The sequence below is a fragment of the Zalophus californianus genome, chromosome Y (genome assembly GCF_009762305.2).
Source record: "Zalophus californianus isolate mZalCal1 chromosome Y, mZalCal1.pri.v2, whole genome shotgun sequence".
Classification (NCBI taxonomy): Eukaryota; Metazoa; Chordata; class Mammalia; order Carnivora; family Otariidae; genus Zalophus; species Zalophus californianus.
The window spans coordinates 843,226-870,451 of record NC_045613.1 but is presented as its reverse complement, the minus strand read 5'-3'; the positions used below and the strand labels follow the sequence as shown (position 1 = coordinate 870,451).

General features: G+C 37.7%; 1 protein-coding gene and 2 pseudogenes across 1 annotated transcript in view; 1 reads left to right on the top strand and 2 right to left on the bottom strand.

The window, feature by feature from the left end:
• The window catches only part of LOC118356647, a 2,786-nt pseudogene extending 1,579 nt beyond the window's left edge, over positions 1-1,207 (bottom strand).
• Positions 1,208-10,666: 9,459 nt separating this feature from the next.
• On the bottom strand, positions 10,667-11,083 carry LOC118356646 (annotated as a pseudogene).
• Positions 11,084-21,503: 10,420 nt separating this feature from the next.
• LOC118356606 (neuronal membrane glycoprotein M6-b-like) overlaps positions 21,504-27,226 on the top strand; it is a 50,709-nt gene continuing 44,986 nt past the window's right edge. Inside the window, exon 1 of the mRNA XM_035725857.1 lies at positions 21,504-21,912. Coding sequence (XP_035581750.1) covers positions 21,852-21,912 — 61 coding nt within the window. The 5' untranslated portion in view covers positions 21,504-21,851. The remainder of the gene's footprint in view (positions 21,913-27,226) is intronic.

Genomic DNA, 27,226 nt, shown 5'->3' with positions numbered 1-27,226 from the left:
TAAGATAGATGTGAAACATTTGGCACAGTGTTGCTCTTCAGTATGTGCTGGTGGACTGTTTGTTTCAAACCTTTCCACACATTTTTATATTCCCAAAACTACATTGAGTCTTTTAAAAAAAATATTTAAAATCTCCTTCTCACTCCCAGACTCCTCTGCTTTGTTTTTCAGCACCTGTGCTGGTGGGTAGACCACTGCCCCTAGCTGACAGTGAGGGTACAAGAAAATCAACATTTGCAAGGAAAAGGTGGAGAAGGGAAAAAAATTATTGCTTCAGATAATCGATTTCTATTTTGCCCCTACTTTAAGCTCTAAACTAACAACAACAACAACCACAAAAACAACAAAATACACACAGGTAAAGGGTTCCCACTGATTTTTTAAAAGATGTTCTTTATTAAGGTAAAATTTTCCATCTTTATTTATGTTTCTTTGGGGGTGGTATTTGCTTCTAATTATCTCATTTTACAAACTTCTTGAATCAAATCAGCTACCAAAGACATTTGGAGGGATGAATAGCAACATTTGAATATAGATGGGGAGCCTTGGATGTTATAGAAGAATTGTTAACTCTTGTAGGGATGATAGTATTGTGATCATGTAGAAATATGCAATTTTTTATGTATACATATGAAATATTTAGGTATAAAGGGTCACAAGGGCCTTATTTTATTTAACCTACTTCAGGAAAAAAGAGCAATTATGGTGAGTGATTTTTGAAGTATATACAATCCAATGATGCAAAAGTCCCAGATGGACAGAAACATTGTTTTTGAAACAGTTATTTTTTGTTCTTACTGCTGCTAGGGAAATAACTTGGATCCTAGAAGCTATACTGAATAGAGTCCACCCACCCCTAAGCTCTTTTCTGTTTGCATAACTCATACTTTATTGGGCACCCTAAGGAAACCCTCTACCTCAGCATCCCTGTAAAATTTACATGCTCCCAGTGCTCTTTGGTGGGCCTTAATTGTATATTTTAGAGACTGTTGAGATCTTGTTACATTGTTTTGTCCCATATCACAATCCCCTCCTCAACTTCCAAAGGCCCCATCTCTCTTCCAGATGGCGAGCATTCCTTATTCGGAAGGAAGGCGATATGGTTCTTGCTGCTATGCATTTGCCAGCTGATCTGCAGCTGTGTGGGTGCGGCAAGGAGCTCCTTTGCGGGAGTGTATGATCGGGGAAGTGTCCTCTCCTGCCCCATGACCCAGGCCTTGTAATGACACAGAAACACTCCTGGAAATCATCACCCAGAAAATAGTCTTGCCTGTGTACTTCTGTGAATCCCAGTCTTGCCCCCTAGCTTGAGAATTGAGATGGTGCTCCCAAATTGCCTCAGTGGCTTGTCCATTATTACAGGAACTGTACACAGCATTATTGAATGTGCATGATGTCACCTCAGATATTGTCAGACAACAGGCCCACTCAAGTTGCACACACAGCACTCCATAACAGAGGCTGGGTCCCCCTGGAAAATAGCTGTTCTCTCATCCACTGTCCCCATTGATTATAGGTAGATGTGCTGTACTTAAGCTTGCACAGGTTTGTGGAAGTTTCCTTATGCCTTCAGAGTCAACAGCAGGCCTCTTCACAACAGCAGATTGAACTGCTGTTCAGGGAGCCAAGGATCTGGAGTAGGACAAGGGTCTACCAAGGCTGGAAAACTGGACATGGCTTTTGGCAGAAAAGGGATATGTCTAATCCCAAGCCCTAGCTTGCACAAATGTGCAAATACACATATTCCTCCTCAAGTCACAGTTAAAGGATCACAGACTGTCTAGCAAGGGCAGAGCAGGGCTGATGACTGATGATTCCTCCAATAAGGGACACGTGGGAGATTTGTGAAGGGAGATGTGGGATTGGAGAAGCTTGGAACTCAATCAGGCAGCAGTTCTAAAAGGGACTGAGTGTCCCCAAATTGCGGGTACCATCCCTGATTATGCTTAGCTCCTAATTATACACAGTATATACTCTGTTAGCTGGCTTGTTGCATTTTTAACACAACTTTTTTATATCATACATTTACATTTGTTTATTATATATCATCTTCCCGTTCACTAGAGTATAAGAGTGAGAATTTTGTCTATTTTCTTCCCAGATGCATTACAATGTGCAGGATTTTGCCTGATACTTTAGCAATTACTCAGTAATTATAATAATAATTGTATGAATGAACTTTGTATAGAAATAGACTGATCCTGTCCATTTGCAGCTTATATTCTAATATAAGAAGTACTTCATCTATAAAATTCTTTGTACTATGCACTTTTATGTAATTATATTTAAATCCATTCATAATATATACAATTTGTTATTTAGAATGAGTATTGTATTTACAAAACATTAAAACAATTTTCTTGAAATATGAAAATACTAATTTTATTTTAAGGTTTTCTTTAGATGTCTCTACATTTCCTTATTTTCTACTGTATGTATTTTGCTTTTACAATGAGGGAAAAGTCCCTTTCCCATTGGGAAAACCATTTGATATTCTTTGTTCTTAATCAAATCCATTTTTCCTGCTTCAGTAAATATCAGTGATCTTCAAATTTAAGGGAAGTATATTAGTGAAAACTTTAACTTGTATCAGGTCTACCCAAGCCTCATTTGAATCGTTCTGCCAGCTCTTTTCATGTCTCATAATCATGGTAAGGATTCTTTGCAAAAACTTCTTTAAATTGTTGAACTTCTGGAGTAAATTAAAATTGGTCATCTTTCTAAAAGTCTTTGATATTTGCTTTCCCACCTTTTTTTTTAACTAAGCATTTTAACTTAGCCTCTATTTCTCTACAGACCAGGGAGTGCACCATTAGAAGTCATATTGAATTTCCTACTGCAATTAAATCTTTTTTGTCACTTAAAGCAGTCTGGGTCTCTTTATTTTAAGGCTGTGTTTCATTTGAAAAGACCAAATACAATGTAATGAGTGGGAAGTTGGTATTTTGATGATGAAATATGAAGAGGACAGAATACTTCAGATTCAAGCAAAAACAATACATTTTTAAATATAAATGTATGATGTTTAATCATTCATTAGGGAGAAAATCCTAGCATTTAGAATAAAGCAGCTGGGTTCTAATGCTAATCATGATCAAAATTGTAAACAATATACCTAGGGGGCTAATTGTGTGTCAGACTTTGTTTTAATTACTTAACATGGATTAAACCATTGAATCCTAAAACCACTCTATAAAGTTTATTATCTCTTTTTTTAAGAATCAGGAAACAGACATGGAAACAATAAGCCCCTTTTCCAAGTTTACTGAACCAATAAGTGATAGAGCCTGTTTTTGAACCTGAGTTTTGAGACTCAAGGCCACTTTGTACAACTGTTGGAAGATCCATATTTGAGTCTGAGCACAGCCTTGCTTCAGTGCACTGGGGGGGCAAAGCACTTAGCCTCTCTGTACCTTCAGAATTTGCAAATGAAAAGTACATGATATTCTTCCGATTGCTGAGAGCTTGGCTACTCAAAATTCCCTCCATTTTCCCCCTTGGGAATATATTTCCGCTAATATATCCCACTAATGCAAAACCTCAATTGAATCTAAAGGAATCATCAGACAATCCAAAGGAGGGACATTCTACAAAATATGTGACTAGTACTCTTCAAAAGAGTCAGTAATGAAAAACAAGAAAAGAATGAGGAACGGTCTCAAGTTGCATGAGACTAAGGAGATGTGACAACTAAATGTAGTGTAAGATCCTGGGTTGGATCCTGGATCAAATAAGAACATTAGAAAAACCAGCAAAATCTAAACAACCTCTGCTCTTTACTAAATATTTGTAATAGTTATATTGAGGTTAATTTTTTTAGTTTTTATAACTGTTTTCTGGTTATGTAAGATACTAACATAAGAAGAAGCTGGGTGAAGTGTATATGAGAACTCTAATATTTTTGTAGCTTTTCTAAAATAAGAAAGATAAAAAAATAACTAAATAGAAAACAAGTAAATGTAACTGAATAGGGTGTTCTGAAGGGAAAGTAAGTCTAAAATAACACAATTTAACAAAAAAATTAAATGGAATGAGTGTAAATTAAAATTGATGGTCTCATATTTTCATCATAACCCCTTAATTTTACTTCACATTCTTACTGAGGTATAATCCAAATATCATACAGTTCACCTATTTAAAATGTACATATAATGATTTTTAAATATATTCCCAGGTATGTACAATTATGTCCAAAATCTAATTTAATATATTTTTGTTTAAAAATATTAAAAAAGCTCATATTATAAAATATTAAAAAGCTTCCTACCCACAACTGTTACTTGATGTCTCCCCTTTGTTCTCCCTCCCTACCCCATCCTTAAGCAACCACTAATATACCTTCTTTTCTGTGAATATTTCCTTGTTGTAGACATTCTATATAAATGGAGTCATAGAATCTGTGGTCTTCTTTCACAAACATCTTTGTTCAGCAAACCATGTTTGCATGGTTCAGGTCATGTTGCACATCAATACTTCATTTGTTTTCATTGTTAATAATATTTGATTATTTAACATTTAGTTTCTCTGTTCATCAGTTGATAGATAAGTAATGTTTTGGGGCCATTTTCCTGATAGCTTATTGTAAAATATTAGGGTAGAATCCTCCCTCAGCCTCCTGTGTTCTATATATATCTTGCTTCAAAATGTGAAATCTTGGGATGAAATGTCCATGTGATTTCCAAGTACCCCAGCTGTATTGTTTATTTACATGACATTGTCAACCACCTTAAAATGGAGTCAAGAAGTGTCCCAGAATGATTGATAGGAAAATTCAAATGTGGGTTATCCTATGTCCAAATCAGTAGCTACTACTTCAGGAGAACTGTGCAGTGAATCTCCTTAATGAATAAATATAAGGAAAAATATATAATATGTTCAACATTGCCACTGTCAAATTTTGAGAAAATGGAATTTTTTTTGTGGCAACAAATATATTTTATGCTTGTCATGGAATTTTCCTTATTTGACCCAAGGATTAAATGAAATTCTTATGTAATAGTAAGCAATATAAAATATGTCATTTATATAGTCTGGTTAATAATAAGAAACTATTTCATTTAAGAACGGATTACTAAGGTATTTCACTTTTACTGGAGCTGATTTGTATCTTAATCATACTTTATTAGCAGAAGTTATAGGAAATAAGGCAATGTAAGGGGAAAATAAACCTCATTTAAGAATCCTATGGTTATGCTCAGAAGAAGGGAGCTAAAATGGCAGCATAGTAGGAGGGCCCTAGGCTTTTCTTGTCCTTCAACTATAAGTAGATAACTATAAAATCATTTTCAACAGACAAGAAATCAACCTGAGAACAGACAGAAAAATTACACAGTAAGAGGGAGAGAATAAGCCACATTAAGGAAGGTAGGATGGCAGAGATGAGGTTTAGGGTAGAAACAGATCATGGGTGTTACAGAGAGGAGGGAACCATGATTGTGGGGAAAGGCAAGAGAGAGTGGAGCACACAGGAATACTCACAAGGAGAACACTTCCCCAAAGCCATTGGCTAGGAAAATGAGAGAAACAGATTTTCGTGAGTTTTTGCAAACAGCAGGACTCAAAGACTGAAGTTTTAGAGGTCCATGGGCTTGGCTGGGATAGAACCCTGAGGTTCTGCCCTGCTTCTGGAGAGAAGGCAGGCAAGCAACTCCAAGGCAGATGGCCTTATCTGAGGATCACCTAAGGCACATGGAGAGAGACTTTTTGCTCTTTTTGGAATGCATCTATGAGAGGTGGCATTCACAGAGATGCCTCTCTGGGGACAAAAGACCTACAGGTACCATTTCCTTCCCCCAGCCCTCCTGCATAGTAACAGAACTACGTGCTGAAGGCAGCTAATCAAAATACTGGCTCTTTAGCCTGCTTTGCTACAAATTCCATGCCCCTGTGCTCTGGCACGACTGCTCTTCCTGGCCAAACCTGCATCCATTCCAGTGGGGTGAGATCCTCCCCCAGAAGATCACTGCAGGTCCTACCACAGCATGCCTCTAAAGTGTAGGATTTAAAAGTTAGCAGGCTTGGCAGGGATAGAGCCCAAATTGCACTGCACTGCCCAGTCAGGCAAGGAACCCAAAGACAGTGTGGAAATAGCAATCTGAATAATACCTGGAACACATGAAGGGAAATTATTCACTCTTCTAGGAGTGCATTCCTGAGAGCAGCAAACACAGAGAGCCCACTCCAGGGACAAAGGAGCTGGCTGGCACCATTTTTCTCCCCCTGTCCCTCAGCATAAACCAACTTCAGTAAACAATACAACAACAACACTGGCTGCCTAAACTGTTTCCACCAAATCCTGACCCCCTGTGATCTGCCGGTACTGCATTTCTCGAGCAAGTGTGCCTAAGTCATTGTGCAGTAGTCCCCTTCCCTAAAAGACCAGCCCAAAAACCTTTGTATGCATTATGTCTACCAATCACAGAATTCTGCAAGACTTCAGTCTAGTGGAAGTAGTACCAAATATCATTTGAGAAGCAGACCAGAGGACACCTAGTTAAAGTTTGCCATACTGTGGCCAAGATCCAAACACTGCCCATTGAAGGCAAGAAGAGCCTCTGCAGATGGCCTGAAGGACAGAGCAGCCAAGACACAGGAGCAGACTGCATGCAGCAGGGACACTCCCTGAAGCACTAGGCCCTAGGCACTATACAACCTCTTCTACATAAAGCCATGTTCTCAGGAGCAGAAAACATAACAGGCTTTTCTAACACAGAGATGACAGAGACTTAGACAAAATGTGAAGTTGGAGGAATTCATTCCAAAAGAAAGACTTACAATTAGTCATGGCCAGATACCTGGCCTGAAGGATACAGCCGTGTCAACACAATAGCAAAGTGCACACAGCACACTGGAGACAATCCCTGAAGCATTAGGCCCTGGGCACTATATGACCCCTTCTTCATAGAACATTACTCTCAAGAGCAGGAGATGTAACAGGCTTTTCTAACACAGAGAAAAAGACAGAAACCTAGACAAAATGCCAAGATTGAGGAATTCATCACAAAATGAAAGAGCAAGATAAGGTAATGGCCAGATATCTAAGCAAAACAGATATAAGTAACATGCCTAGTGGAGAATTTGAAGCAACAATCATGAGGATACTTGATGAGCTTGAGAAAACATGGAAGAATGGAATATTAGTCATAAATGGAATGAAATCTTACCATTTGCAGTAACATATTTGGAGCTAAGGAATATTATGTTAAGGAAAATAAGTCAGAAAAAGACACATACCATCTGATTTCACTCATATGTGGAGTTTAAGAAACAAAGCAGATGAACATTGGGGGGTAAAAGAAGCAAAGCAGAAAATAGACTTAACTACAAAGAACAAACACAGTTACTGAAAGGGAGTGGGTAGTATGAAGCATATAATAGGTGATGTTATATTAAGAAGGGCACTTGTGATCAGCCCTGGATTTTGTATGTAAGTGTTGAACCACTAAATTCTACACCTGAACCTATTACGACTCAATATGTTAACCAACTGGGATTTAAATAAAAGACCACTGTAGTTATGTTCAATTATGAAGTATATCATTGAAACTCAGATATCAGCAAAAGGGTGACATAGAACCACCAAACTCTTTTTTTAGGATCTCCAAACTGCTATCCTTTCCATATAAATGTAAAAATACAACCAGAATGGTTAGAACCAACTTTCTCAGAATTTTAGAAAACAGTGACCTGAATCAGTAAAAAAGACAACTTTAAAATGGTAGGAAAGCTTAGTAGTTTTCCTTTCCCTTTTCCTACCTCCTTTCAAGCATGGCAGTAACCTTAAAGTGGTAGCAGCTCTGTTCCTCGTCTCTGGATCCAAAAGAGCAGAGTGGACGTTTTCACAAATTTTTATCAATGTCTATTCCAACCTGTCTGGGGCTAGTCAAAGGACTGATAAAAGGAGCTCATCTCTGTTTCACCTAAAGTGGAACTTTCTACTCTGGGGAAAAGTAGAAGGCGTTGCTTGAACACATTGTAAGGCAATTAGAAATACTGCAAATTCTGCAGTCTCCTGGGGCAAAAGACTACAATTGATTCATGCAATTGACCACCTAAAACCTAAGGGGAAAGCTGAGATGAAAGTTTTTGTTTGTTTGTTTGTTTGTCTTGTTTGTTTGCTGTTTTTAGGAAAATAGGGCATTCAAAAGTGTCCATTAACTCAAAAGTGTCAGAGATGAAGAAAATGTCTGGGACGAGTGTTTTTGGTTTATTTGTTTTGTTTGTTTTTTTCTTCTTTTATTTTTAAGTTACTAACATTTTAGGAAATATCAGTCAGAACACAGGCTGAACATAATCTAAGCCTAAGCACTCAAGAACAGCAAAATTGGGAGCAGGGAGAAAATTTGAACTTCAAATTTGCCACATTTGTGGTATTCAAATTCAATTTTTCAACAACAAAACAGGAAAGTGTGGCCCAATCAAAGAAAACAGAGTAAGTCAAAACTAACTTGTCTGAATAATGCAGATATTAGATTTTTTTAGACTTTAAAATAATTATCTTAAATATTTGCAAAGAACTAAAGGAAAGCATATGCAAGGAACTAAAAGAAATCAGGACAACAATGTCTGAACAAAGTGAAAATACCAATAATGCTATAGAAATTATTAAAATAAAAACAGGAGCTAAAAGCTATAATAAATGAAGTGAAAATTCATTGGAAGAGTTCAAGAGCAGATTTGAACAGAAGAATGAGCAAACTTCATGATAGGATATTTGAAATTATCCATGTGAGGAGCAGAAAGAAAAAAGAAAATTGAAGCGAGTGTAAGGGATCTGCAGAATATCATCAAGCAGACCATTATATGCATTATCTGTCCCGGAAGAAGGAGAGATCAAGGGCAGAAAAATAATATGCCCAATTTTGATTAAAAACATGAACTTACACACCTAAGAGGCTGAGCCAATACCAAGTTAGATTAGCTCAAAGATATACCCATTGAGACAGAAACAAAGATGGAACCTTGAAGGCAGTAAGAAAGAAGGGACTTTTCATGTAGAAGTCATCCTCAATAAGATTAGCAACTGATTTCCCATGAGAAATCATGTAGAATATAAGGCAGTGTCATAACATATTTGAAATGTTGAAAGAAAAATATCTCAACCAAGGATTTTGAATCTGTCAATGCTGTCATTCAAGAATGAGGGAGAAATTGTGGCATTCCTAAATACAAAACTGCTTGTTTCTAGTAAACATTCCCTACAAGAAATGTTAAAGGAGGGAGTCCTTGAGACTGAAATGAAATAATACTAGATGGTAACTCCAAATAATTATGTAGGTAAATATAAAAGCCAGTATCATTGTAATTTTGATTCGTATTTACTATTTGATTTAGAAAGTAAATGCATAAAACAATTATATTAACGGGCACACAAATAAAAGATGCAATCCATGACAATAATGTTAAAGGGGAGGGATGGAGATATATAGGAACCACTTTTTTGTATACTATTGAAATTAAGTTGGTGGTATTCAAACTAAATTTTTATAAATTTAGGGTATTGATTGTAATCTCTAAGGTAGTCACAAAGAAAATACATTTAATATATATTCAGAAAAGAAGGAGAAGAAGAAAAACAAGAAGGAGGAGAAGAGGATAAAGACTAAATGCAAAAATAAAGGTGAGTAGTAGAGGAATTAAGGAACAAAAAACATCTAAGATATATAGAAAACATATAACAAAATGGCAAGAATAAGTAATTATCGGTAATTATTTTAAATATAAATGAATTAAGCTGGTCAAATAAAAGGTAGATATTGGAAAATAGTTTTTTTAAAAAGGGATACAAGAATATGCTGTCTACATTTTAGGGCCTATATTACAAGTACGATGAAAGTGAAAGGATGAAAAGAGACATCACATGCAAATAATGAACAAAAGAAAACAGGAAGTCTATACAAATGGTGACAATAATTCAAGTTAAATTTTGTTATAGGAGACAAAGAAGGGCATTGTTTATTGATAAAGTGGTCAACTAATCAAATAGATATTGCAGTTATAAACATGTCACACTTAAAAACAGAACCAAAAATATATTAGGCAAAATCTGATAGAATTGAAGGGAGAAATAGAAAGTTACGCAATAGTAGTTGGGGACTCAGTACCAAATTTTAAATAATGAATGGAACAATTACAAGATTAATAAATAAATACAAAATATGAGCAATAGTATAAAACAATTAGCTCTAACAAATACATACAGAATACTCTACCTAACAACAAAATACCTATGTTCTGAAGTATATGTGGAACATTATCCAGGATAGACCATATTTTGAGCACAAATTTTAACAAAGGTTAAAATTATACAAATTCCTTCTTCTATGTGAAATAAAATTAGAAAGGCAGAAGGCAAACCAGAAAATCCACAATTTGTAGACATTAAACAGCACAGCACACTCTTTTAAAGAAATTTTTTTTTTATTTTTACAAAACAGAGAAACAAAATAGACCTAAAACTGCACCTTCAGGATGCCTGGGTGGCTCAGTTGGTTAAGAGGCCAACTCTTAATTTTGGCTCAGGTCATAATCTCAGGCTTGTGAGATTGAGCCCTGTGCTTCATGCTCAGCACAAAGTCTGCTGGAGATTGTCTCTGTCTGCTGCTCTCCTCCTCTCACACTCTCAAGAGCTCTCTCTCTCTCTCTCTCAAAAATAAATAAAATCTTTTTAAAAATAATAATAATAAAACTGCACCTTCAGGAAAAACCATTTATTCTTACCAGTCTTGTACCTCTCCTGGAACGTGACTTTGGCTTCTCATCAGGCCTTGCACTGAAGAGCAGGATCTCTGAAGCCATCCTTGTTATTATAGTTGTCTCCAAGGGGATATCCACACAGTATCTTGTGGACATGAGATGATTGCGTTTATAAACTTTCACAAATCTTTGAGCTCTTGGTGATTTTCTTTTTGCCCATGGCAGCTGTCACTTTGCAGGAATAGTGGTCAATTCCAGTGACCAGAGCATGGTTGTAGGGATGATCTGAGGCACCATTGTCAATGTTCCTCATTATCACCGCTTTTTGTCCTGAGTAGTGTCCAGCCAGGACCTGAGCCACCTTCCTGGATTTCATGAACTTATCCATCCTCATACCAGCTACTCAAACCTACAGCAGCAAAGAAATTAACAGCACATTCTTAAAAAACAATCATAGTGACAGGGAATAAATCACATTAGAAATAACCAGAGATATATTTTTTATTTATTCATTTTCTTATTTATGTTCAGTGTATAATTGCTAGTAAAGAATGGTTCAAGAACACAAACCCATAGATAGCTGCAGCCATGGACAATGGATATATTGTGCTCTACATAAATTTGAAAATCTTTCTTGATTCTAAAATTAACATGGAGAATCAAATTCTTCAGTTACTTGAACTCTGTCACTTTGTGCCCAGCCCACAAAAATTCTAAATATATTAAATTGAAGAATTGTTAAATGGGTTGATAATCATATAGAATATGTGTTTGATTAAAATACACTTAATATTATAATATTAAAACACTAAAAGTTGTTGCTATTCAATGAGCATCAGTTGAGGCACCTGGGTGGCTCAGTGGGTTAGGTGACTGCCTTCGGCTCAGGTCATGATCTCAGAGTCCTGGGATCGAGCCCCGCATTGGGTTCCCCCCTTAGCGGGAAGTCTGCTCCTTCCTCTCCCTGTTCTTACTGCTGTTCCCTCTGCTTGTGCTCTCTCTCTCTCTGACAAATAAATAAATCTTTATTAAAAAAATAATGAGCGGAAGGGGCAGAGCAAGATGGCGGAGGGGTAGGAGACCTAGATTTCGTCTGGTCTCAGGAATTCAGCTGAATAGGGATCAAACCATTCTGAACACCTACGAACTCAACAGGAGATTGAAAAGGAGAGTAGCAACAACTCCCTGAACAGAGAAGCGACCACTTACTGGAAGGAAGGACGTGCAGAGAAGTGAATCCGAGGTGATATGCAGGAGGATAGATGGCGGGAGAGGGGGCCTCGGTCGGCCGCTTCTGGCAAGTGATAGAGCCACGGAGCACAAAATCGGACCTTTTAGAAGTTGGCTCCGCTGAGGGACGTCACTGCAGTGGCTAAGCGGGGGGGGGCGGGGGGGCGGTGGAATCCTCCTGGGACAGTGTGGTCTCAGGACCCTCAGGGTCACAGAAAGACCAGGGGTGCCTGAGTGCAGCAGAGCTCCCAGGTATCGGAGTGGGGAAGCCGGCTGCAGAGACGGAGCCGAGGCGCTGGCTCTCAGCTCGGGGTTGCCATAAACTGATCCACGGCCCAGTCGGGCCACTGCTCCTCCAGCAGTGACCCAACAAGCGGCAGATCCAGGGAGACTCCCCTTTCTCCCCCAGGAGGAGCGGCGCGGGAAGGCACCGCAGGGATCTGCTGGGTTTGGAGACTCCACACGGGGTCGGGTGCCAGAGATACAAATGCTTGGTCACAGGCCGGGTGAGCACGGAGTGTGGCCAGAGACCAGGGAGACGGGAGTGACTGCTTTTCTCTGGGGGCGTACTGAGGAGCGGGGCCCCGAGTTCTCAGCTCCTCCGGGCAGAGATTGGGAGGCCACCATTTTCATCCTGGTCCTCCAAAGCTGTACCGAGAGCTTGCAGGGAACGAAAGCTCCTGAGAGCAAACCCGAGCAGCTTGCTTAGACCAGACCGACAAGGGCAGGGCAATTCAGCCTCCGGCAAAGACATTTGGAAACCACAGCAACAGGCCCCTCCCCCAGATCAGCACGAATAGCCAGCAAGCCAAGACCAAGTTTACCGATCAAGGAGAACGGGAGAACTCCAGCGCTAGGGGAATACTACACATAGAATTCATGGCTTTTTTTTTTTTTTTTACCATGATTCATTAGTTCATTAAAGTTAATTTTTTAACTGTTTTATTTTTAATTTTTCTTTTTCCCTTTTTCAACCAACATCTTATCAATCTCTTTTTAAAAAAAAACATTTTTTATTCTTCATTTTTAGAGTCATATTTTATCTTTTATCCCTTCATAGTAGTTACCCTTATTTTTGGTATATATATATATAAGTTGTTCTCTCTTTAAAATTTTGAGATACAGTTTCTTCTAACAGATCAAAATATACCCTAAATCACTAGTGTATGGCTTTGTTCTAGTCTCCTGCCTCATCATATTCTCTCCCTTTTTTCTTTTTTTTTTAAATCTTCTTTCCTTTTTCAAACAATTTACCTTATCAATTCCTTTTATAAAATCTTTTATAATTTTCATCTTTACAGTCATCTTCATCCCTTCATTGTATCAACCCTTATTTTGTACATATATGTCTTTCTCCCTTTAAAATTTTAGGAGGCACTTTTTTCTAACAGACCAAAATATGCCCAAAATCTAGTGTGTGGCACTGATCTATGCACTAGCCTGATCATATCTGATAACATTCTGCTTTTTTTGTATTGTTCTGTTTTTGTTTTTATCTTTTTTTTCTCTTCCTTTTTTCTTTCCTTCCCTTTCTTTTCCCTTGGTTTCAGGTCTTTTCTGATTTGTATACAGTATATTTGCTGGGGACGTTGTTAACCTGTTAGCATTTTGTTCTCTCATTCATCTATTCTCCTCTGGACAAAATGACAAGAAGAAAAAAATCACCTCAGCAAAAAGAACAAGAGGTAGTACCGTCTGCCAGGGACCTACTCAATATGGAAATTAGTACGATGTCGGACCTAGAGTTCAGAATCATGACTTTAAAGATACTAGCTGGGCTTGAAAAAAGCGTGGAAGTTATTAGAGAAACCTTTCTGGAGAAATAAAAGAACTAAAATCTAACCAGGTTGAAATCAAAAAGGCTATTGATGAGGTGCAATAAAAAATGGGGGCACTTACTGCTAGGATAAATGAGGCAGAAGAAAGAATCAGCGATATAGAAGACCAAATGATGGAAAATAAAGAGGCTGAGAAAAAGAGAGATAAACAACTACAGGATCACGAGGGCAGAATTCGAGAGATAAGTGATATGATAAGACAAAACAACATTAGAATAATTGAGATCCCAGAAGAAGAAGAAAGAGAGAGGGGCAGAAGGTATATTGGAGCAAATAATAGCAGAGAACTTCCCTAATGTGTGGAAGGAAACAGGCATCAAAATCCAGGAGGCACAGAGAACCCCTCTCAAAATCAATAATAATAGGTCAACACCTTGACATCTAATAGTAAAACTTACGAGTCTCAGAGACAAAGAGAAAATCCTGAAAGCAGCTCAGGAGAAGAGATATGTAACCTACAATGGTAGAAATATTAGACTGCCAACAGACCTATCCACAGAGACCTGGCAGGCCAGAAAGACTGGCAAGATATCTCAGAGCACTAAACGAGAAAAATATGCAGCCAAGAATACTATATCCAGCTAGGCTGTCATTGAAAATAGAAGGAGAGATAAAAATCTTCCAGGACAAACAAAAACTAAAGGAATTTGCAAACACGAAACCGGCCCTCCAAGAAATATTGAAAGGGGTCCTCTAAGCAAAGAGAGAGCCTAAAAGCAGCATAGATCAGAAAGGAACACAGACAATATACAGTAACAGTCACCTTACAGGCAATACAATGGCACTAAATTCATACCTTTCAATAGTTACCCTGAATGTAAATGGGCTCAATGCCCCAATCAAAAGACACAAGCTATCAGATTGGATTAAAAAACAAGACCATCAATATGCTGTCTGCAAGAGACTCATTTTAGACCCAAAGACACCCTCAGATTGAAAGTGAGGGGGTGGAAAACCATTCACCATGCTAATGGACACCAAAAGAAAGCTGGGGTGGCAATCCTTATATGAGACAAATTAGATTTTAAAACAAAGACTGTAATAAGAGATGAGGAAGGACACTATATCCTACTTAAAGGGTCTTTCCAACAAGAAGAGCTAACAATTGTAAATATCTATGCCCCTAACATGGGAGCAGCCATTATATAAGGCAATTAATAACAAAAGCAAAGAAACGTATTGACAACAATACAATAATAGTGGGGGGCTTTAACACCCCCCTGACTGAAACGGACAGATCATCTAAGCAAAAGATCAACAAGGAAATAAAGACTTTAAATGACACACTGGACCAAATGGACTTCACAGACATATTCAGAACATTCCATCCCAAAGCAACGGAATACACATTCTTCTCTAGTGCCCATGGAACATTCTCCAGAATTGATCACATCCTAGGTCACAAATCAGGTCTCAACAGGTACCAAAAGATTGGGATTATTCCCTGCATATTTTCAAAACACAATGCTCTGAAACTGGAACTCAATCACAAGAGGAAAGTCAGAAAGAACTCCAATACATGGAGGCTAAAGAGCATCCTACTAAAGAATGAATGGGTCAACCAGGAAATTAAAGAAGAATTAAAAAAATTCATGGAAACCAATGAAAATGAAAGCACAACTGTCCAAAATCTTTGGGATAGAGCAAAGGCAGTCCTGAGAGGAAAGTATATAGCAATACAAGGCTTTCTCAAGAAACAAGAAAGGTCTCAAATACACAACTTAATGCTACACCTAAAGGAGCTGGAGAGAGAACAGCAAATAAAGCCTAAACCCAGCAGGAGAAGAGAAATAATAAAGATCAGAGCAGAAATCAATGAAATAGAAACCAAAAGTCAGTAGAACAGATCCACGAAACTAGGAGCTGATTATTTGAAAGAATTAACAAGATTGATAAACCCCTGGCCAGACTTATCAAAAAGAAAAGAGAAATGACCCAAATCCACAAAATCATGAACGAAAGAGGAGAGATCACAACCAACACCAAAGAAATACAAACAATTAGAAGAACATATTGTGAACAACTCTACACCAGCAAATTGGATAACCTGGAAAAATGGGTGCATTCCTAGAGATGTATCAACTACCAAAATTGAACCAGGAAGAAATAGAAAACCTGAACAGACCTATAGCCACTAAGGAAATTGAAGCAGTCATCAAAAATCTCCCAAGAAACAAAAGCCCAGGGCCTGATGGCTTCCCAGGGGAATTCTTTCAGACATTTAAAGAAGAATTAATACCTATTCTCCTGCAACTATTCCAAAAAAATAGAAATGGAAGGAAAACTTCCAAACTCATTTTATGAGGTCAGCATTACCTTGATCCCCAAACCAGACAAAGACCCCATCAAAAAGGAGAATTACAGACCAATATCCTTGATGAACATGGATGCAAAAATTCTCACCAAAATACTAGCCAATAGGATCCAATAGTACATTAAAAGGATTATTCACCACGACCAAGTGGGATTTATCCCTGGGCTGCAAGGATGGTTCAACATCCGCAAATCAATCAACGTGATACAATACATTAACAAAAGAAAGAACAAGAATCATATGATCCTCTCAATAGATGTAGAAAAAGCATTTGACAAAGTACGGCATCCTTTCTTGATCAAAACTCTTCAGAGTATAGGGATAGAGGGTACATACCTCAATATCATAAAAGCCATCTACGAAAAACCTACAGCGAATATCATTCTCAATGGGGAAAAGCTGAGAGCTTTTCCCCTAAGGTCAGGAACGCGGCAGGGATGTCCACTTTCACCACTGCTATTCAACATAGTATTAGAAGTCCTAGCCACAGCAATCAGACAACAAAAAGAAATCCAAGGCATCCAAATCGGCAAAGAGGAAGTCAAACTCTCACTCTTTGCAGATGATATGATACTTTATGTGGAAAACCCAAAAGACTCCACCCCAAAACTGCTAGAACTCATACAGGAATTCAGTCAAGTAGCAGGCTATAAAATCAATGCACAGAAATCAGTGGCATTCCTATACACCAACAACAAGACAGAAGAGGGACAAATCAAGGAGTCGATCCCATTTACAATTGCACCCAAAACCATAAGATACCTAGGAATAAATTTAACCAAAGAGGCAAAGGATCTGCACTCAGAAAACTATAAAATACTCAGGAAAGAAATTGAAGAAGACACAAAGAAATGGAAAAACGTTCCATGCTCATGGACTGGAAGAACCAACATTGTGAAGATGTCAATGCTACCTAGAGCAATCTACACATTCAATGCAATCCCCATCAAAATACCACCCACCTTTTTCAAAGACATGGAACAAATAATCCTAAAATTTGTATGGAACCAGAAGAGACCCCGAATAGCCAGAGGAATGTTGAAAGAGAAAAGCAAAGCTGGCGGCATCACAATTCCAGACTTCCAGCTCTGTTACAAAGCTGTCATCATCAAGACAGTATGGTACTGGCACAAAAACAGACACATAGATCAATGGAACAGATTAGAGAGCCCAGAAATGGACCTTCAACTCTATGGTCAACTCATCTTTGACAAAGCAGGAAAGAATGTCCAGTGGCAAAAAGACAGTCTCTTCAACAAATGGTGTTGGGAAAATTGGACAGCCACATGCAGAACAATGAAACTGGACCAGTTCCTTACACCACACACACAAATAGACTCCAAATGGTTGAAAGACCTAAATGTGAGACAGGAGTCCATCAAAATCCTAAAGGAGAACACAGGTAGAAACCTCTTCGACCTCAGCCGCAGCAACTTTTTCCTAGAAACATCGCCAAAGGCAAGGGAAGCAAGGGCAAAAATGAACTATTGGGATTTCATCAAGATAAAAAGCCATTGCACAGCAAAAGAAACAGTCCACAAAACCAAAAGACAGCCGACAGAATGGGAGAAAATATTTGCAAATGACATATCAGATAAAGGGCTAGTATCCAAAATCTATAAAGAATTTATCAAACTCAACACCCAAAGAACAAATAATCCAAACAAGAAATGGGCAGAAGACATGAACAGACATATTTCCAAAGAAGACATCCAAGTGGCCAACAGACACATGAAAAATTGCTCAGCATCGCTCGGCATCAGAGAAATCCAAATCAAAACCTCAATGAGATACCACCTCACACCAGTCAGAATGGCTAAAATCAACAAGTCAGGAAATGACAGATGTTGGTGGGGATGTGGAGAAAGGGGAACCCTCCTACACTGTTGGTGGGAACACAAGCTGGTGCAACCACTCTGGAAAAGAGTATGGAGGTTCCTCAAACAGTTGAAAATAGAGCTACCATACAATCCAAATACCCAGTACTACTGGGTATTTACCACAAAGATACAAATGTAGGGATCCGAAGGGATACGTGCACCCCGATGTTTATAGCAGCAATGTCCACAATAGCCAAACAGTGGAAAGAGCCAAGATGTCCATCGACAGATGAATGGATAAAGAAGATGTGGTATATATACACAATGGAATATTATGCAGCCATCAAAAGGAATGAGATCTTTCTTGCCATTTGCAACGACATGGATGGAACTGGAGGGTGTTATGCTGAGTGAAATAAGTCAGTCAGAGAAAGACATGTATCATATGACCTCACTGATATGAGGAATTCTTAATTTCAGGAAACAAAATAAGGGTTGCTGGAGTGGTGGTGCGGTGGGAGGGATGGGGTGGCTGGGTGATAGACATTGGGTAGGGTATGTGCTATGGTGAGCGCTGTGAATTGTGCAAGACTGTTGAATCACAGATCTGTACCTCTGGAACAAACAATGCAATATATGTTAAGAAGAAAAAGAAGAAGAAGAAGATAGCAGGAGGGGAAGAATGAAGGGGATTAAATCGGAGGGGGAGATAAACCATGAGAGACGATGGACTCTGAAAAACAAACTGAGGCTTCTACAGGGGAGGGGGTGGGGGGATGGGTTAGCTTGGTGATGGGTATTAAAGAGGGCACATTCTGCGTGGAGCACTGGGTGTTATGCACAAACAGTGAATCATGGAACACTACATCAAAAACTAATGATGTAATGTATGGTGATTAACATAACAATAAAAAAGAAAGACATTCCAAACTGGAAAAGAAAAACAATAAATGCAAATCAAAACCACAGTGAGATATTACCTCACACATATTGGTATGGGTATTATCAAAAGCCTTGAAATAACAAGTTGGTGAGGATATGGAGCAAAGGGACCTTTTGTGTACTGTTGATAGAAATGTAAATTGGTACAGACCCTATGGAAAGGCTAGAAGTTCTTCCAAAGACTACAAGTAGAACTACCATATGGTGCAGTAATTCTACTTCAAATTTCAGGAAACTGACACATAAGTTGTAATGATATATGCACTACGAAGTTCATTGCAGCACTCTTTACAATAGTCAATACAAGGAAACAACCTATGTGTCTATTGATGGATGGATAAGGAAAATGTGTATATATACAATATTATTCAGGTATAAGAAAGAAGGAAACCCTGACATTTGGATCAACATGGATAGACCTTGAAGGCACTATGCTAAGTGAAATAAGTAAGAAGGAGGAAGACAAATGTCATATAATGTCCCTTACATGTGGAATCTAAAACAAACAAAGCAAGCTACATGGAAATGAGAACAGATTGGTGGTTGTCAGAGGTGAGGGTGGTGTGAGAGAGGTGAAAATGATCCAAAGTACAAATTTCTAGTATAAATAAGTAATGGGAATGTAATGTGTAGCAGGGCAAGTATAATTAATAATGCTGTATTGTATATTTGAAAGTTTTTAAGAGAGAATATCTTAAAAGTTCTCAACAAAAGAAAAATTAGTAACTATGGGATGGATGTTAACTAGAATTATTATGGTGATCATTTTGATTTTACAATCTGTACATATATCAAATCATGATCTTATACACTTGAACCATATAATTTGACGTCAATTATATATGAATAAAAATTATGCCAATTATGTCAATTGAAAAATAAGAGAAAAACAAAGATGTCAGGTAATTCAGACTGTTCCTTTGTGCTGAATTAACTTTTGTTTTGATTTTAATCTTCATTTGAAGTGCTAGTGATACATTCTATCACAAACCAACATTTACCACGTTTCTGGCGAAGTCGACCTAGTAGTATTTACAAAAATGCTTTTACACTATTCTAGTAGAATACATAATTGAGTTTTCTGTGTAGATATTTATATCACAAACTAATATTTTTCAGAAGTCAGCAGATTTAGGCTTAACATGCTTCTCTATCTCCTTACTATGAAATAATATTGCCTAGACCATTATTTAAGAAACAAATTAATCATAGTATAGTCTTCTAGAACAATAAGAAAAAAAGAAAGGTGAAAAATTAAGGAAAATGTTGAAACGAGTCAAGATGATATTAAAAAAATCTTTTCTGGTTTACAGGCAGAGGTACTGAATATAAGAGTTTGAGGACTATCTAAAACATTAAAAGATCAGATTGCTATATAATTTTAATTCAGTATCTTACATACTTTTTTTTTAGGTTTAGAGCAACAATCCTCAAAATTTGGGTGAATTCCTTCCAGGAATGGGAGTTAAGTAAAGTCAACTAAAAAATTCCATCCAAGGGTGTCTGGGTGGCTCAGTTGGTTAATATATATATCATATTATATATACCTGAGTTTATTCCCAGTATTTATATATTAAGTATATTGACTTAAATACCCCAGTATTTAATTTGAGTTTATATGTGTGTGAATTTAACTTGAGTTTATGTGTATATATACTTGAGCTTATATGTATATATACTTAGTTTATATATATACATATATAAATATATTTGGTAGAGACATATATATTTGGTAGAGACTATGAAGGTAAGCAGTTAATAAAATGTATAATATATTGAGCAGAAATTTGTGAAATTTGGAAGCTGTGCTTCAAAACTATGATAAAGGCTCATGTGTTTGGATGGGTTGAGAACTTTGGTATCTTAATATCTGGGTATGTAAGAAAGCTTGTAAAACTAACATCAAAATCATACAATAGGTACAATAGCCTTTATGGTGTACATTAAGAATGTTAAAACATGGTGGTGACTTTGAATGAGGAGCTCTAGTTAATAAAGTTCCACGTAGAAATAACTGCTCAATAAGAAAACTGTATTTTGATATTCATTCCAAGAATCCTCCAAAATATTAAGTAGAGATACTTGTAGCATATTATGGTTATTTTTAAAAGAGACATATGCCTTTTTATGAATTAGGCTTGACCTTTTTTTATCACATATTTAGCTATAGACCAAGAAATTCATTCTAATATTGAATTATTACAGTGCTATTGCTATATCCATGTTTGAGTTTTCTTCCCTCTAGTATTTTCCCTTCCAACGTATATGAAAATGTACCTATTTATATGTCCTATATATTCTAAAATCAATTAGTTACTCTATCCATTGTGTGAAAGTCAAATACTAGAGAAAGCTAATAAAACAGACCATGGGCTGGTCCTCCGCCTATATTCTGCCAGGGTCAGGTAAACGAACTTCAGTCAACCTGTGATGCCCCATGAAGGGGTCCCCCGGGAAGGAAGGAGTTTGCAGGGGTGGAAGCCCAGCGTTCAGCGGAGAGAACTGACATCCCGACCAGCTGAGTCACGTGGTGGGAGGGGGCTCTCTGTCTCTCTCTCTCTCTCTGTCTCTCTCTCTCTGTCTCTCCCCCGCCCCTTCTCCTCCACATCCCGTCCTCTGATGTCACAAGTCTGTTCTTCCCTGGGAGAGCTGATTAGCATTCAGTGGGTGCAGTTGGCCGGGAGTGAGTGGCGCGGGGGCTGGCGGGCGGGGGCGCGGCTGTCCCTCGGGAGCCGCAGTGGGACGGGGCGCAGGATGGCCGTGTTCTAACTGGGATCCTCGCTGACGTGTGGCCGCCGGCTCCTTGGCAGCTTTTTGGACCAGTACGCAGAGGGGAAACTGACGCTGACGAGCCTTTTGCATCTTGGAAGGGACTGCAATCTACTGTAGTGAAGAACAGAACCTCTCAATCACACGGTGTAAATAAGAGACGGAGGGGAGTCCAAAAGAAAAGGAAGAGGAGGGGAAAAGTGTGTGTCGGGGGAGCGGGGAAAAGCATTTTTGGTGGATGGTATGAAGCCAGCCATGGAAACTGCAGCCGAGGAACATACTGAACAAAGCCAAGAGAGAAAAGGTACCCGGCACTCTGACAATAGCCTGTTTCAAGCTTTTCACTGGGGGGTGCTTTCAAAGAGGGAGCCTGGTTTTGTGTCTCATAAAATAGCTCTGAAACAATCCCTCTGGCAAGGTCGTCCTTTCACGGTGGTTTTTGCCTGTAAGCTGATGTTAAATTAATAGAGCAGTCTTTCTTCAGCCCATTCCTGTTCCAAATTTTCCTACCGAGTGTGGGATTTCCCAGGATGTCTGCAGTTTGTCACCTTAGATTGGGGAAACTTTTTTTTTTCATTAATGAAATGAGACATAACTTAGGTTCGATGCTCTGTGTTATATTCCAAGGAGGTGCAATGCATTGTTTTCTCCTAATGGCAAGGAAGAACTATTAATTATGCTTCGGTTCTGCTAGTGCTATAGTGATTTGAACATTCTCTAATTTCCTTATCTAATATGATTGCTATTTTTGTGTCTCAGGTCCTGACTGACATATAATAACCAATTACTGTTGAAGCTTGAGAGACATGATATAAGATGAGTCACCTACTGCTGTTTGAAAGAGTTGTGGGGAGTTGGGGGACTTCTGCTATTTCAACTTAGAGATTTGAGGGATGAAAATAGATAAAGGTTCTGTTCCTTAGAAGGAATTTTGGAATATATCATGATTCTGATATGCAGAATGGCTTTTTTTGAGAAGTTTTTTTTTTAGTAAGAAAATGGTAGAAAACAGAAGCTAAAATTAATCTGTCTTTTCCTAGATAATGATTTCAAGTTGCATAGGTGGTAGAATCCTCTCAGCCGCTGTTATGTAAAGGGCATCGTTCTGCATTGGAATTTATTTTCTTCACCCAAACTTACAGATTATCATAAAGGCACAAGAACGTATTCTATACCCATAGAATCTTAATATTAAGGTTATTTCTCAAGGCTACAGCAACGACTGACCATCACTAAACATAGTAATTCTTCAAGGTGGAGACACAAGTGTGTTTTACTTATGAATCTGTAGATTGAACTGTCTGAAATTGCTGTTAGTCAACTATTTTACACCTATAAAAATGGCAATTTCATGTAGATCTCAAATTGGCATGCTGGGATAGAGACTGTTTTTATGTGGGATTTCTTCTGTACATAATACTTTGATAATATTGTATAATAAACAGAGCAATTTTATTTATAAATTGATAGTTTATTTGAGTTCCTGCTTCAAACCTATCTACTGCAAAACAGCAAAGGAAGAAGTTAAAGACAATTCTTTTTTTTTTAAATAAAGACAAGTGTTCAGATTTATTTGGAAATTCACACTTTCTAATGGTGCTACAGTTCCGTAGTTACAAACTGAAAGTAATAAAACTTAAAATTAAATCTGAAGGAATAGTGGAGTGACAAGCATACACAAGCACTTGTTTGTTTTCGTGAGAATTGGTAGATAAGCCAACCTCCAGAGCAGCATTTTTGGTAGGTCACTTTGTGATCACAACCTGTGTTGTTCCAGATCAGTTAAAATAAATTCCCTGACCCATAATCTTTTTTCTTTATTTCAGTAAGGAATTTTACTACTAAGTTTAATCCTATACATTTTATCATATCACGTAGTTTTATACCTACTTCCCCCCCTTCCTCTTTTCTCATCCTCTTTCAATTGTTGGCACTACGTGCAATGCCTGTCTCTTAATTTGGGGTGTTATTGCAGTACCCCATAGCTTGTGAATAAATAGCATTTGATAGTTATTAGAATGTTTTTTAAGGGTATAAATTAAATTTGTGAATACAAATTGGCCTCAGCTTTTCTAGTTTGTATCCTTTCTGAGGATAGAACAACATATCTTAGCTACTGTGGTTCACTGAAACCTACTTAAGACAACTGTTTCTTTAAAATATATCAGAATGACTTCCTGTTGTAAACCAAAACTATTCCAAGTCCTTAAGAAGAAAGACTGTGTTTGAAACAGTTTTATATGTGTCACAGAACACACGTAGGTGACCAAAACTGGTAACTATTTAGTTGATACTCAGGGATTTTTAAAGAAAGGTTACAAGGTTTCTCAGAGAGATCCCAAATTATTAAAACTAGCAGTTTTAAAATTGATAACTTTAAATTAAATCAAAATGTGATGATTGAGTAGTGATTGATGATATTCACTGTGTAAGCATATGCCAAGGAAGACATCTAAAAAGTGAATATCTAGAGAATGGGCTTGTAGAGAAAACCGTGCCTGGCCAAATGGTACTAGATATATGTAGGAGTTGTAACATCATTTTCTTTTACTGTTTTAGAAAATTTAAATGTGGAATAGCAGCTCTGATGATCTCTCAATTTCCTTTTGGGTCTTTCTTCCCTTTTCTTGAAGGATAACAATTTTGTAGCCTTCCTTCATCAATCCTCACCAGCAGTGTTTCTGCTGGTTCAGTCCTATCTGTATTTCTGGGTTCTGTTGATAGGGTTTATTAGATCTGTGGTATATACCCATACTAATCTCCTTATCAAGTTGTTATCCATAATCTTGATGTTCTTTTTTGAAAAGTTGTTCTCATTTTTTTTTTACAATGGACAGGCTGAGTATTTTCTACATGTTTGTTTAACAACTCCTTCAATTAATTTCTCTTCTCTCACATTTTATTATAAGCAGTCAGGAGGAATCAACTATACCTTCCACAAACACTGGATATAAGCACAATTCAGCCAAGTTCTTTGCCACATCATAACAAGGATTGTCTTTTCTCCCTTGTTCAATAGTATGTTCCTCATTTCCATCTGAGATCTCACTAGAATAGCCTTTTTTTTTTAAAGATTTATTTATTCATTTGAGAGAGGGAGAATGAGAGAGAAAGAGAGTACATGAGAGGGGGGAGGGTCAGAGGGAGAAGCAGACTCCCCGCTGAGCAGGGAGCCCAATGCGGGACTCGATCCCGGGACTCCAGGATCATGACCTGAGCCGAAGGCAGTCGCCCAACCGACTGAGCCACCCAGGCGCCCCTCACTAGAATAGCCTTTTATTGACATATTTCTACCAACACTCTGTTCATGGTTATTTATATGTTTAAAATATGGAAACTTTCTTTATAACTCTTCTTTTTTCCTTCTGAGCTCTCTTCTGCATTGCCTAAAATGTTCATATTTCATTCATTCATGGCAGTCTGGGGTTTTTCTTTTTAACATGCACCTCAAAAACTTTCCCAGAATCTACCTCTTACCCATTTCCAAAGCCACTTTCACACTTTTGGGTATTTGTTACAGTACCACCTTCACTTTTCAGTATCAATATTTGTCTTAGTCAACCTTCTCCAGAGAAACAAGAACAGTAGCTGAAGTCCATTGTCAGCAGTCAGCAACCTGGAGACCCAAAAGAGTGAGTGTTATGGTTCCAGTTTCAGTGGAGGAGAAGTCCTAGATCAAGCTGTCAAGCAGAGATAAAGCAATCACTGTGGTCTCTTCCTATAAGGACATAAATCCCATCATGGGGCCCCACCCTGATGACTTCGTCTAATCCTGAACACCTCCCAAAGATCCCATTTTCAAATACCATCACTATGGTGCTGGGGCTCAAATATATAAATTCAGGGAGGACACTAACATTCAATCATAACGCTATTGCTTCTTTGCTTTTAACCAAATGTTTACTTAATAAATACTTATTGGAGATCTATTTGTGCAGGGTATGTAGGAATAACTTGTTAAGAGGAGGGTAAAATTCAACAGATAAAAAATTATTCAGTTACTTGGAATCCTTTTGCTTAGAGTCAGTGTGGGGGCCTCACAGCCACTTTATGAAGAGAAAGTCAGATCATACCATAAGGCAATTTAACCATCTGGTTCTTTCCAGTAGCCCCACTTTACCTGTTAATTTTCAGAGAATGTAACATAATTTAGATCTGAGAGAGAACCTCTTAATCAAGAAATAAAAAATCAAACCTAGGGAAGGTTGAGACTTAACAAGTTTTTAGAACCCTGAAATAACATTACTGAGCTATGATCTAGATTATTGCTTTGGAAGGCACAGAAGCATAGATAACATCCAACGAACCTCAAAAAAAAAAAACTCGATGTGCTAACCACTACCTTGACAAAAAAAAAAAGGGAGCAAATTTCCACACCACATTAAGATGTTACGGTGTTTTCAGAAGTGTACACTATGGAGTCCAGATCCATACACAGGCTTCTCTACCCCTTGTGTGAATGATTGTGGGCAAGTGATTTACTCTCTCATTGCCCTTGTTTTCTTCATTTGTAAAAATAGAATGATAGACATACCTATATCTTCCTGTGGTTCTGACAGCTAAAATAATGTGTACCTGTGCTTAGCATGATGATAAAGGCTTTTTGAGGTTTTAAGTATACCTAGCCAGGAAATTTGATTGTTTGTTAGGTCCTTATCCTTAGTTATCTCAGGTAACCAGTTGAGGATTATATGCTCAACCTCAGATGGAATAATTAACCATTTCAGTGTCAGAATTGTCTTTTTTACCTTTACTATTTGTAACACTGCAGAGGAACATAACCCCTTATTAGGGTTTATGGGATTCTCAGACATAAACTGGCCATACAACTTTATGGTTTTTTAGGGACTTCAAGATTTAAATCAACAAGTTACTGTATGCCTACTTTGTCCTAAGCAAATTTGGAGATATTTTCCTCCCTGATCTTCAAGGAATACTGAGAAATACAGTCATATTGTCACATAGGGACCTGACTCTGCAAAGCCAATTGTTACTATGTGTCTCAGTAAGTAATGGTGTAAGCCCAAACCAGCAGCCTTTTTTCTATAACACACTGAAAGGCAATTGGAGCAAGATATAATCTATAACATTCTAGGACACTCAGTTCTTCAAAGTGCTGAGTCTAAGATGGTGTGACAGAATATCACAGACATCAGTAAGAGGGCAGCAATTTCACCATAGATTCAGAAGACTTCAGGATTATTTGTCAGATTTTTTAGGACCTGGACTGGGTATCATTATGAACAGTGCATCTTTATTCAGTTTTTCTTATGCAGCTAGCAATAATTGTATTTCACTTTTGGTTTGAAAATGAAATAGGCAGAAAGAAAAATTTGTCAGAAACCAAATTTTTAGTATACAAGTAGTGTCTGCCCAAAATGACCATTCTATGAGTAGAGGAGTAGAAAAGATGGGGGGGAAGGATGTAAAAACATTTTGGTGATTTATATAAATTTAATTCAAAATCAGAGGGTGAGATTCAATAAATTTCCCATTTACCATGCTGAGTTGACAAGCTGATATAAAGGACTGCATTCCAATAGCATATGTATGTGCCAGTATTAGTTTAACTATATGGCAAAACATTAAATAAAACTGCTGATACATAACATTTCCTG